Consider the following 12,603-nt stretch of genomic DNA (forward strand, 5'->3'; position numbering starts at 1 on the left):
AAGTAAGACATTTTGTTGTAATTTATAATTTTCTTTGGCTGTTGTCTGAGCTCTTCTCCAGTCCAGTTGAGCTGGGCTTTGACTTGAGCTTGCTCGGCTTTATTTCAAAAAACCTTGGTTCGACTCGAAGCTTAGCTCGACTTTTGAATCCTCGGCTAGGCTCGGGCATCGAGTCGAATCATTATTGATTTTCATATTGAAAAAATACTCATTTATCAATGCCCAGCACTAGGAAGCTGGGTTGTTTAAAATTTTATTTTCAGAGGGACGAAAAAGGGTCCTGAACCTTTTCATTCCTATTTTTCAACTTTGAATACATAAAGTTGATACTGAACCTCTTTGCTAGATATGAAATGACACTTTTATCGAGAATTTTAAAATTTTTATCTCAAAGGGATAAGAAGTGATCTAAACTTTCCCATATAGCCTATTCCAGCCATTTTCAAAATTAGAAACACGACAATTGGTAATGAATTACTGAGTCAGATAATGAAAAAAATAGTTGATTGCCAAAGTTATGAAACTGAATAACTCCAAGCTGTACGATTAGGAGAGAGAAAGAACGTTATGAAAAATTGAGATAGTATACTTTAGTGATGACTGTTGTTTTATAGCTGATGTTTTTGGATAAATGTTCCTTTAATGAATTCTGTCATGATTCGATTACAGTAACGTTGAGTTCTACGCGGTTTCGTTCTGAACATGTGCACACTTTCGAAATTGTCAAATTTGCAAAAATACATATACCTACTGCTTTGACCATTCTGTGTTATATTTTTTTCTTCTCCACTTCCTCTCACCACCTCCTCTCGCTATCCTCATTTAATGTCAGGATTTGCAACGAATCAACCCTTAAGGGGTTGAAAAGATAGCGAGAACCTCTAATTTCATTTAGTTTGATACTTGATGACATCCATAACTTGATTTTCATAAAGCTATCTCTAAGGGGTAAAAAGTCATCAAAACCCTCTCAATAGCTCGAAACGACCCAAAAGCTTGGCTCGGTCCGAGATCTTGTGGCTTGGGCTCGGCTCGTGAAAAAATCCGTGATTCTGTTCGAGGCTTAGCTCAATTTCGAACTGAGCTTTGGCCCGGGCTCGAATATATCCCTAACTGGAATTCCTGATATTTCTGAATGTACAAGGTTGAGAATGCCACCAATACACAAATTTCAATGAAGTTGATTCAAACACTGTGGATGCCCAAAGGGGTGTGATCTGAAATTGAAATCATCCACAATGAGGAACCTGCCCATTTCACGTCCCTAAATTCAAAATCAACCAAGCTTTCTTGGAAGACCTGCTCCTATCCAAACACATTCTGTTTTCTAGAAAATAGGACGTCACCTTTTCAACTTGTGTTACTCAGATAAATTAATCAAATTATTTTAAAATCACTTGCTTCCGTTAAAAATCCCTGTTACTTGAAATATTAATATTTTCCGTTATACTTATATTATATTGGAAATTTGACGCGGTACTCCACATTCATATATTCATATAGAAAAACTATTAATGGCAGACCGCAAGTTCACATCAGGGTAGTATTGATCTTGATACTCGTTATAAATTCCATAGTAGTACTAGCTTAGTGACTGCAGTCGTTTTCTACAATCAGAACTACTCTTATATGTCGTTACTTCATGGAGTAAACTTCGTGAAAAAATAGAAGAGTGCCTACTAGATACGCTGAAAGTCAATGAGTTTTCATCAGATTAATTTTTTCCCTAGGTTCCAATCCCACCTATCAGGAAAAATATAATGATGAAATATGCGAAAATCTTACCGTTTATCACTTGACGGAGGTATATCATTTCATTCAAAGCGACATCATTCAGTTGACCTTTATGCTTTTCTAAAACTTCATTTATTTCTTTCCTGAGCCTCTCCTGGATATGTGTATTAGTTGCTAATTCATACAGAGTAAAGGTTATAACAGTTGAAGATGTTTCGAGAGATGCAGAAAATAATGAGAATACCTGGGCGGCCTGAAAATGACTGTAATTTGAATTGATCTGTGCATTGACTTGAAATTGATGGCTTACGAGTATATCAATGAATGAATTTGATTGATTATAATAACCTGACAAAATTCAGTTATCTTTTGGATCACACCCGAATCACTCTTCAACGAAATATCTAACTAACCCTCTAGTCTAATCAACAAGTTCAAAAACATATAGAGATAAGTCCTAAAAATATGAGCGATAGCTCATTCGATTCGGAATCGCTTCTAAAAAACTGTTTTCGAAGGATTTTTGTGCAGGTGAAAAAATGCAATTGTTATTATCAAAATAAGATTTGAAAAAAATGGTATTTAGTTTTTCGTTAATAACTCAAAAAATATCAACATATAAGCAATTTCGAAAAGAGCTCGTTAAAGAAGAGGAAATTTTCAATAAAAAAGTCTCAAATTTCGAAACTCTATCTCCATTATTTATAATTTTAATTTGACGTTGAAAATAGGGTTCCGCGCGGCTGTTACGGCATAAGCACGCTGCCGCTAAAGGGAGTTTATCAAAAGAAATAATTTTTTTATAACATAAAATGTCGTTTCAAAAATTTGATAAAAATCTAGTATCTTCTCAATACTTGAATGAATCCAGTACCGTGGGAAAAAGTTTTATCACCATTTTTCAAAAAGTTATTCAATTGTTAACTAACAAATTTTTCCCAAACTCCGTTGGCATAAATAATGGGATAACAGGTATAAATAATCGGCCTATAAATTCTGAACTTCGTGGAGCCCTTTCGATTCATATGCTTCATACGATCCTAAGATAAAACTTTATAAAATTATAAAAATTCATTAATTTGTTAATTATGATTTTTTACAACTATTGCAAAATGAAATATCTGAAAATTGTTGATAAATTTTTTTTCAATCGATATTCATATATATATATATATATATATATATATATAATATATATATATATATATATATATATATATATATATATATATATATATATATATATATATATATATTATAATAAATTACAAAAACCTTTTTATGGCACTTTTTTTACATATAGCTGTTTTTATAATTTTTTCTGCTTCAGAAACAATATAACAGTGGTCAATATTTGTTTATAACAAATTGTTGAACTAATAAACAATCAAATAATGAATAAAGGAAGACTTTTTTTGCAAATTATTGAAAAGTATGAATTATGATTTTTAAATGTGGAATTATTTCTTGACTAATCATTTGAACAACCGAAATATAAAAAAATCGATTTTAAACAATTAAAAATTAAAATTGAGGAAAAATTTCATTTTTAAAAATCATAATTATCTCTAGACAACGAAACAGCAAGAAAAAAATTTCCAAAAATATTATATATATATATATATATATATATATATATATATATATATATATATATATATATATATATATATATATATATCCACGAAGTTTAAAATTTATAAGCCAAATATTTATACCTTTAATCCCATTATTAATGCCAATAGTTAACAATTTAATAAATTTTCGTGAAATGGTGATATACCTTTTTTTTCTACGCGACTCGATTAATTCAAGTGTTAAGAAGATACTAGATTTTTTTCAAATTTTTAAAACATTCTATGTTATAAAAAAATTATTTCTTTTGATAAACTCTCTTTAGCGGCAGCGCGCTTATGCCATAACGTCGCGCGAAACCCTATTTTCAACGTCAAATTAAAATTATAAATAATGGAGATAGAGTTTCGAGAAATGAAACTTTTTTATCGGAAATTTCCCCTTCTTCAACGAGCTTTTTTCAAAATTGCTCAAATATTATTATTTTGTGAATTATTAACGAAAAATTTTTTTAAATCTTATTTTGTTAATAACAATTGCAATTTTTCACCTGCATCAAAATCCTTCAAAAATATTTTTCTAGATGTGATTCCGAATCGAAACTGCTATCGCTTATATTTGTAGGACCTTTATCCCTATTTTTCATGTTTTTGAACTTGTTGATCAGACTACCTAGTAGCTGGTTTATTTCGAACCTCCCCACACCATTCGACCATTAAACGATGTTGACGTCACACACGAAGTAATGGATATGACTTCAACGGTTTCGGTGAGGAAATTTAGGGTTTTTGGTTCGACTTTGAATGACTTTCAGCAATGCTATTGTCAAGATCAGTTAGCAAATATATCTTTCTCTCTACCTTATTGATTAAGTTAAAAAGGGGGGCCACAAACTCACAAGTCAGTTCCGAGTGTACTGAATATTTTTGCAAATATCTATCATCCTATGTAAGTGACCTTGAGGATTTTGATGTTCACTTTGGAAAGACTCCGAATTCACTTTGAGAATGATTTTGGGTTTGATTTTGAGAAACTCTCTTCGACCAAGAATGATTTCGACCTTAAGTAATGCCATGACCGTGACGTTACCAGCGGTGACGAACGACTTTGAGCGTACTTCGAAAGGTGACTTGAGAGCGCATTTCAACTGACCTTGAGATGACTTTGACACTTCGTGCTTCAGGATGACTTAGGTTTGGTCTTGAACGACTTTGAACGCTTTTGGCAAGGTTATTTTGAGGATGGCCTCCAACTCCATTTAGTCTCTGAATTGGGTAAAATGGTGCACCATTCTTCCCAACCTTTTATATCTCATGGGAAATATACTCCGCTCACTCACAAGAGTCAGTATCAAGCATACTGAATTTTTATGCAAATGTGTGTCCCAAACATGATGACTCCAAGGGTGGTTGATTCTGAACGATTTCGAATAACGTTTTGATAAGGTAGCTAGGTAGATCTGAAGTGAGTGGGTCCTATTCGACCCTCCATCGCAACCCATAAGGGTTTATTGTGGCTCATACCTATTCACACTCGACCAAATATACCCAGCTTCTTAACGAATACGATTAGTTTGTATGGTGAGTGATCTTTCAGGTCAGATGGTAGGAGTACGGATCTGCCGAACTCAAAGAACCCGATTCGGTCCCCAGTGGGGCAGGCACAAAGTATATGCTCTGCAGTTTCATCATTTTCCAGACAGAGGCGACACACACTGTCTTACGACAGTCCAAGTCTATGCATGTGATGATTCAAATGACAGTGACCTGTAAGAATGCCTGTTAGAAATCGTAGTTCATCCCTACTGTAGACCAACGACTGTTTGGAATGAAGCTTCGAAGGGTGAATGAACGCCTTGGAGTGAGCCAATCCTGGAAGATTCTGCCAGAAGTCCAAAACTCTTCTTGCCATCCAGGTGGCAAGAAGGGTTATCGACATCCTATCGGGGAGAGTCTTTTTTGACAGTTTGCTAACAATTTAGACGCTACTCGGTAGAAGCCAAGAGCTTCCAACGCCGCTTGACTGTCTGAAAATATTTTATCAACTTGTGAGTGAGGTTGGATTTATCCAATCTCTCCGCACACAATTCAATAGAGTAATTTTCCGCTTGAAATACAGTAGCATAGGTTCCTAGGCAGGTAGATAACTCTGTCCTAGGTCTGCGACTGAAAACACCTCCACCAGAACCGGAAGGTGTTTTTGATCCATCTGTGAACCAACAACTATCTGCTCTTAATATTTCCTTCTCCCGTAGGATCCAGTCCTCTCTACTCGGGAATAGTACTTTGTAAGGCAGTTCGTAGTTGACAGTTGGAGGCATAAAGTCAGAGGTCATTTCCAGAATGCTGTGACTTCCAATGTCAACCAACAGTATATTGCACTCTGCATTGAATTGATTTGTGCAATTGGCAATGTGCACAAGTCTGTATGCAGTCCATCTAGCCTCTCTTCCCAGAGAAATGTGAAGAGGAGGTAGATCTAGAAGGATATCCATGGCCGCTGACGGTGTGGTACTGATGGCACCACTGATAGCCAGACAAGCCTGTCTCTGTAAGCCAGAGAGCTTCGCTTGGGCCGTTTTCTGTAAAGCTTTCGGCTACCAAGCAATTGCACCATAAGTGACCATTGGTCTGTCAATCATCAAATAAATCCAATGGATTTGTTTTGGACCTAAACTCCAAGTTTCACTACAAATCCTTCGACTTGTCCATAGAGACAGTCTGGCTTTGTGTGAAACTTTTTCCAAGTGAGCGTTCCAGGTGAGTCTGTTATCAAGGACAATGCCAAGATATTTCACCTCCGTTCCAAATGGAATGACCACACCATTGAGGGAAAGTGGCGTTAGATCATCCAATTTCCTTCGCTTGGTGAAGGGGATCAACACAGTTCTGCTGGGGTTGATAGACATCTGCTCCCTCAGGCACCAAGTGTAAACAACGTCCAACGCGCTTTGGAGGATATTACAAGCTACCCTTCCCGACGTGTACCTTGCCAGGATGACAAGGTCATCTGCATAAGCTTGCAGATCAACTTTTCTTGTGTCGAGGGCATCAAGCATACTATCCACCAGGAGCGACCCCTGAAGGCAGCCCCTGGTGACCCTGAACCTGACAGCCTCGCTTCGAAGAGTCGTAGTTGCAGTTCTGTTTACTAGCATGACATGGATCCAGCCAGTTATGGTCGATTCTATACCCTTTCTAGCCAGAGACAATCCTATAAATTTGGGTAGTGCATTGTCAAATGCTCCTTCAACGTCAACAAATACAGCAACCGCAATCTCCTTGTTGTCAAGGGATTGGGACATTTTCTCAACGAGGTTGTTCAATGCTGAATTTGTCGATTTGCCGGTTTGATAAGTATACTGGTGGTTATTCAGTGGAGATGCATACCCTCCTGATAAGTCCGTCCAGTATCCTCTCAAGTCCTTTCAGCCGAAAGGATGTAAGGCTGATTGGTCGTACCGATTTAGGGTGTGGGTCTCTCCGGCCCACTTAAGGTATATATTCCACCCTTGCTGCCAACCATCTGGGTGGTATATACTTCCACGTGAGAATAGGTAAAATTATTTCCAGTCCGTTTTGAAGAAGAGCTGGAAATATACCATCCTCTCCAGGAGATTTGAAGGGCTGAAAAGACTTGATAGCCCATTCAACTGCCGGTGCTGTGATAACCTTTTTTGCGACGTCCCAGTCGTTCTTTTTTCGGTGTTTAGCGCCCTCGAATATGGGCGGTCTGTTGTTATTCAGAGTCAGATTTCCAGGAATGTGGTTTTCTATCAAAAGCTCTAACGTTTTTTTACTAGAGGTCGTAAATATCCCATCGGGTCGTTTAAGCGACCCAATTTCAGCAGTCGGCTCTCTAGAGAGAATCTTGTGAATTCTTGCGCTGAGAGGTAAATCAGTGATACTCTCACAGAACTTTCTTCAAGACTTCCGTTTTGCCTTTCTAATTTCCTTATTGTATGTCGTTAAAGTGTCGTTAAAGCTCCCAGTTACCTGACTCTTTAGCTCGATTGAATAGTCGTCGACCTTTTTTTCTTTTACTTTCAAGGCTTTTGTTCCACCAAAAAGGAGTTGATAAGGTAACTTCATAGAGGTCTTCTGACTGAGATTGAGATTACGTCGACATCCCACTACCTGCTTCAACCACAAGTGACTTTGAACGCACTTGTCGAGGTGTGACTTTGCGAATGCCTTTTAACTTCTTCTTTGAAACGAAACCAACATCATTAGTCAAAGAGTGACTTTTTGTTCGATCATAAACGACCTTGAATGCCTTTGGCATGGTGAATCTGAAGATGCCTTCTGATCTTATTACCTCTGTATCAGAAATAGTGGAAGAAGTGAAAGATGTCGAATTGCTTTTGCCCGAAAGCTATCACCATTCGAACTGCTCTCTATAGCCTTCAAATATTGAGCTTCGATAGAGTACTACTACGTCTCTTCATTTCCAGTTGTTATCAATTTTTTGGTTCGCAACGGTAAGTATATCAGTCGGTAATATTTATTTTCATATTACATTACATCTATTTCATGTAAATTCGGTGATAATACTAGTATACTATCCAATCTGTTAATTAGGCGTAATCCGCAGAGTTAGATGAATGTCCTACAGAATATGGTAGTTCATCCATAGGAGCCTTCCTGACGGATTCTCAGGTAGGTTCCTGTGGAGAAGAAAATGAGGAATAAAGCGAAGCCGCTACATAAGTGAAACTGGAATTTTGTTTGGAAGTATATAACATTGTGAAATAAAATATGGATTTTGAAGTATCTGAGGATAGTCTTGACAAAAGTATATGGAGTAGCTAATCCCTCACTGACTAAGATAGAAACAAATTATTTTCCAAGTGGCCTCCTAGCAAAAAAATTGGATGTGAATTTGATGTATGACAATCAAATTGAGTGAATTTCTTGCGTCAGCAGAAAAAGGTTACAACTTTCAAAGTAAATAGAAAAAACAATCATAATTTATCACTGGAACAGATCTAAACCTAGAAGTCTTCAATCTCAAACAACGTTATCGTTGATAATAATTCAAATTTTTTCTTCGTAGCCCATGCAGTTTCCATCAGTGTTAATATAGTCAGTTGCTACACTTTTTGAAATACGAAAAAACTTGGTCAACTCTATGGATCATATGAATCACGCCCCTCTATCAAACTGACTCAATATTCTTGGACTGGAGCATTTCCAAACACCAATACATCGACAGACGGCGAGTTTTCAGCAACACCAGACAGGAATTTCAAGTAGTATCCCTCCAGTTTGCTCAGAGTATGAGCAAAAATTTCAACTTCTGCTCTATTTGAGTAAAAGTAGCTAGTAGTGGGTGACAATTTGTTAGTATCCCACCTAATGACCGAATACTTCTACTGTTTGTATGAATAGTGTTGCCCTGAAAACGACCACATTTCTTTTGGTCAGAAGGTCGGCAGTTGGTGTGTCACAAGTTAAACACTCATGCGTAATATGCAAGTTGGGACTCGCGTAAAACTTGTCAGTGATCTATCGCATGACTCACACCATTTTCGACCTATTTGCATGATAGAGACCATGTCATAGTTGTTTATATAGGTAAAATCGAAAACGTCATCTACACAACTTTTGGATTTTACTATCGATTCTGTAGATAACGATCTCCAATTTGAACGTACTTATCGATGATTTCAACGCCATCCTCGAAATCTTCACATAAGTTTGTTCTATGCCCCAATATAATGGAATGTGTCTTCATCTTTCCACAGCTACACAATTTCTGAACTGGGGTTGTTTTTTTCGTTTTGCTGGATGTGAGTCGGTTCTCATTTTAAGGTCAAAGTCGAAATTCCCATCCAAAGTCCTTCGACGTTGTTAAGATTAAATCCTCTCGAAGACACCTGATATATAAAATATGTGGCAGAAATATCCAGTACGCTCGAGACTAACCCTTGTATCTGAATGGTACATCTTTTATACAGAATTCTTAAAAATTAGGTTGCTGTATCTTAGGCATCTTCGATCATCGAGGAGGATTCAATCTCAGGCCAGGGTTCGATTGAATCTGGATAGTATTGTTATAAACGTTATGACAATAATTGTGGAGTGAAAATGTGGAGGTAGGAGTGTGAGTGATTCGGAGGTCAAGGATAGATGACATGTCAAAAACTGAGACAGAGCACTAGTGACAGAACTGAGAGAACTAGTTTTATTCTTATATTTTCACATGATTCACTGTTTGGAAACTTTGGTGTAGTAATGAATATTACTGGAGTTTTTTCCCAAATCGCTATTTTCAACACTTCGACACGTTTTTCGATCACCAAGTGATCATCTTCAAGAGGAAGATTAAACTAGAAACTATCGCGAAGCTAACGCTATTTATGCTATATGTATAGATATACCCTACAGGTAAACCCTACAGGTATACCACCCCTACAGGTATACCACCCCAAATTATTTTTACAATTTTTCTTCTTATCTATGTTCTTTAAAGCTTATTTACATGCCTTTTTGAAACTTGAAGAATTTTCATGGCCTGCTGAGATATTTGGGAAAAACGAGAATTTGACAATATCAATTTTATTTTTTTCTGACTTTATTTGAAAAGACATCAAAAAATGAATAACACTTTTTCATTGGCACTTTTGAGGTACTACACGATGGTATTTTTAGATTTTATATCTGACGTTTCGTTTTCAAAAAACCATCATCAACTTTATTTTTTTAAATAGCCCGAAAAAAAGTACACCCTCTATCTGATTTCATTTTTCATTCAACGATGTGCCACATGCCATTGTTTTCTTTGTAGTTTAAGGGAAAATTGCATTTTTTCTATTTTTAAAATGTATTTTTAAGTAGGTTAATAATGATTTTTTCAAAGTAATGAAAACAACAAAGAAATTAACGCATTTTTTATTTATTTCAAAGGAGGTGTTCAAACAGGTTTCCGTTATTTTCCAAACATAAGTATGATCTTCTAACTATAGAACTTAAAACATCACGTAACATCTCTGGTGTAATACTGTTAAATGCGACAGTTACACATTCTCGTAACTGCTGTTCAGTTTCAAGAGAATGTTGATAAACCCGGTTTTTAACAAAACCCCATATGATAAAGTCCAGAGGAGTTAAGTCAGGGGATCGCGCTGGCCAAGACACTTCACTAAAGGTTCCAATCCACCTTCCAGGAAATCGCTGCGAAAGATACTCTCAAACTAGTCTAGAATTATGTGCAGGAGCACCGTCTTGTTGAAACCAACAGTTATTGACCTGTGCCAGAGGTAAGTTATCTAAACAGTCTTCTACATAGTTTTGCAATAAATGATGGTGTCGTTCGGCGACAGACCTAGTATTTTAGTTCCTAATATTGCACACCACATATTAAACCCAAAACGTTCTTGATGTCTTGATATTTTCTTAACACGCGGATTTTGCTAAGCCCAGTAATGCGTATTGCGGCGGTTGAAGATACCATTATTAGTGACCATACTTTCGTCGGACCATATTATTTTTGAAGGGAAATCATAATCTTCTTCACACGCGCGTGTATACCATTCGCAAAAATTTCGGCGCCGTTCGAAATCCCCTGGTTTAAGTCCTTGGCAAATCCTAAATTTATAGGGGTGATATCTATTTTTACGCAAAATAAATTGAGCTGTGGATCAGGCTACTCCTACATTATTTTCGATTTGGCTAGTTGATATTTCAGGGTTCTCAACAAGTGCTTGTGAAACATTATTTTGGGCTTCTTCTGAAGATTCCTTTTTTCGAGATAAAACAGGCTTTTTAAATGAACCATATTCTTTCAAATTTCGAGCCAGCTCTAAGAAAATGGACTTACATGGCTGCTTTCTTTCTGGATATGTATTAAGATACATTGCTGCTGTATTTACAGTATTTTTGTGGCACAAAATGTAGCACGTTAGCATGTTAAACTTTTCTTCATGGCTATAATGCTCACCCGGCATATTCGACGATAATAACACAATATTATCTATTCAACAATAAACAATAATAACAGGCTAACAACAACGACAATTACTATTTTATCGTGTAATTAAATAATATTTGACAGGCTCGGTGACAGGTATTTACGTCAAAGCATTTGTTTGCAACGCCTACTTGAAGATTTTTTTTTAAATAGAATAAATGTAATTTTCCTTCAAACTAAAAAGAAAACAATGGCATGTGATACATCGTTGAATTCGTAATAAAAAATGGAATCAGATACAGGGTATACTTTTGTTTCGGGTCTTATAAAAAAATAAAGTTGATGATGGTTTCTTGAAAACGAAACGTCGGATATAAAATCTAAAAATATCATCGTCTAGTACCTTAAAAGTGCCAATGAAAAAATGTTATTCGTTTTTTGATATCTTTTCAAATAAAGTCAGAAAAAAATAAAATTGATATTGTCAAATTCTCGTTTTTCCCAAATATCTCAGCAGGCCATGAAAATTCTTCAAGTTTCTAAACGGCATGTAAATAAGCTTCAAAGAACACAACTTTTTCCTAATTTAACCTAAGCTGTATCTCCAACAGGTACTGAGATTCCTATGCTTAGGATCCTTATCTTGGACACTCTATATATGTTTAAATGTTATAGTTGTAGATAAAACAATTTTCAGCTATAAACAAATTAATTTCGCAATATTGCCTATCTGAATTTATTTTTGCAATGTTTCCTCATGTAGTAATCAGTAAACCCAACAATATTATTTTAACAAGCTATATAGTATGCTATTTGGTATGGGTCCGTCATCGTTATTCATAATATTATTGTGTTTACTCATTTCCACACTATAATAGGCATCTAGTTGCCTGTTGTTGTTAACTTGTCTAGCTAATCTTAGTGGAATGAAGTCTACGGAATGATTTTGTTGCAAAATATGATGGGCGACTGCTGATTTTCAGGTCTTCCATATTTTAAGTGTGCCATGTGTTCCTTATATCTTACTTTAATACATCTTTTGTCTGTCCATAATATTTTGCATCGCAGTCCTTACATTCAATTTCGTAAATTCCAGACTTTTCCGAATTCTCGACTTTGTCTTTAGGACTTCCCAAAAGGATCTATAGTGTATGACTTGTTTTAAAAACCACCTTAATAACTAGTTCCTTGAAAATCTTTCCAAAGTTTTTCGTATATTGGTGGTATGGAACTGAGATGTATTTATCTTGGTTTTTGTCCTTTCTGAAAGTCGAGATTTCGTTCATTCTTCACCTATACTTTTTCTTTCTTATTATGTCATCTACAATACCCCTCGAGAAACCGTTAGTGGTTGTTATTTCCTGTATTGTACGTCTTTCTTTT

At 36.0% G+C, this 12,603-nt stretch overlaps 1 protein-coding gene across 1 annotated transcript in view; it reads right to left on the reverse strand.

Annotated features, from left to right (window-relative positions):
• The window catches only part of LOC111508879 (cytochrome P450 6a2), a 45,588-nt gene that overhangs the window by 5,649 nt on the left and 27,336 nt on the right, over positions 1–12,603 (reverse strand). The window contains exon 6 of the mRNA XM_023164504.2: positions 1,786–1,987. Within this exon, the coding sequence (XP_023020272.2) occupies positions 1,786–1,987 (202 nt within the window). The remainder of the gene's footprint in view (positions 1–1,785; positions 1,988–12,603) is intronic.

This window comes from Leptinotarsa decemlineata, unplaced genomic scaffold (assembly GCF_025532065.1).
Source record: "Leptinotarsa decemlineata unplaced genomic scaffold, Ldec_3_MD MMD2_tig00000035_RagTag_RagTag, whole genome shotgun sequence".
NCBI lineage: Eukaryota > Metazoa > Arthropoda > Insecta > Coleoptera > Chrysomelidae > Leptinotarsa > Leptinotarsa decemlineata.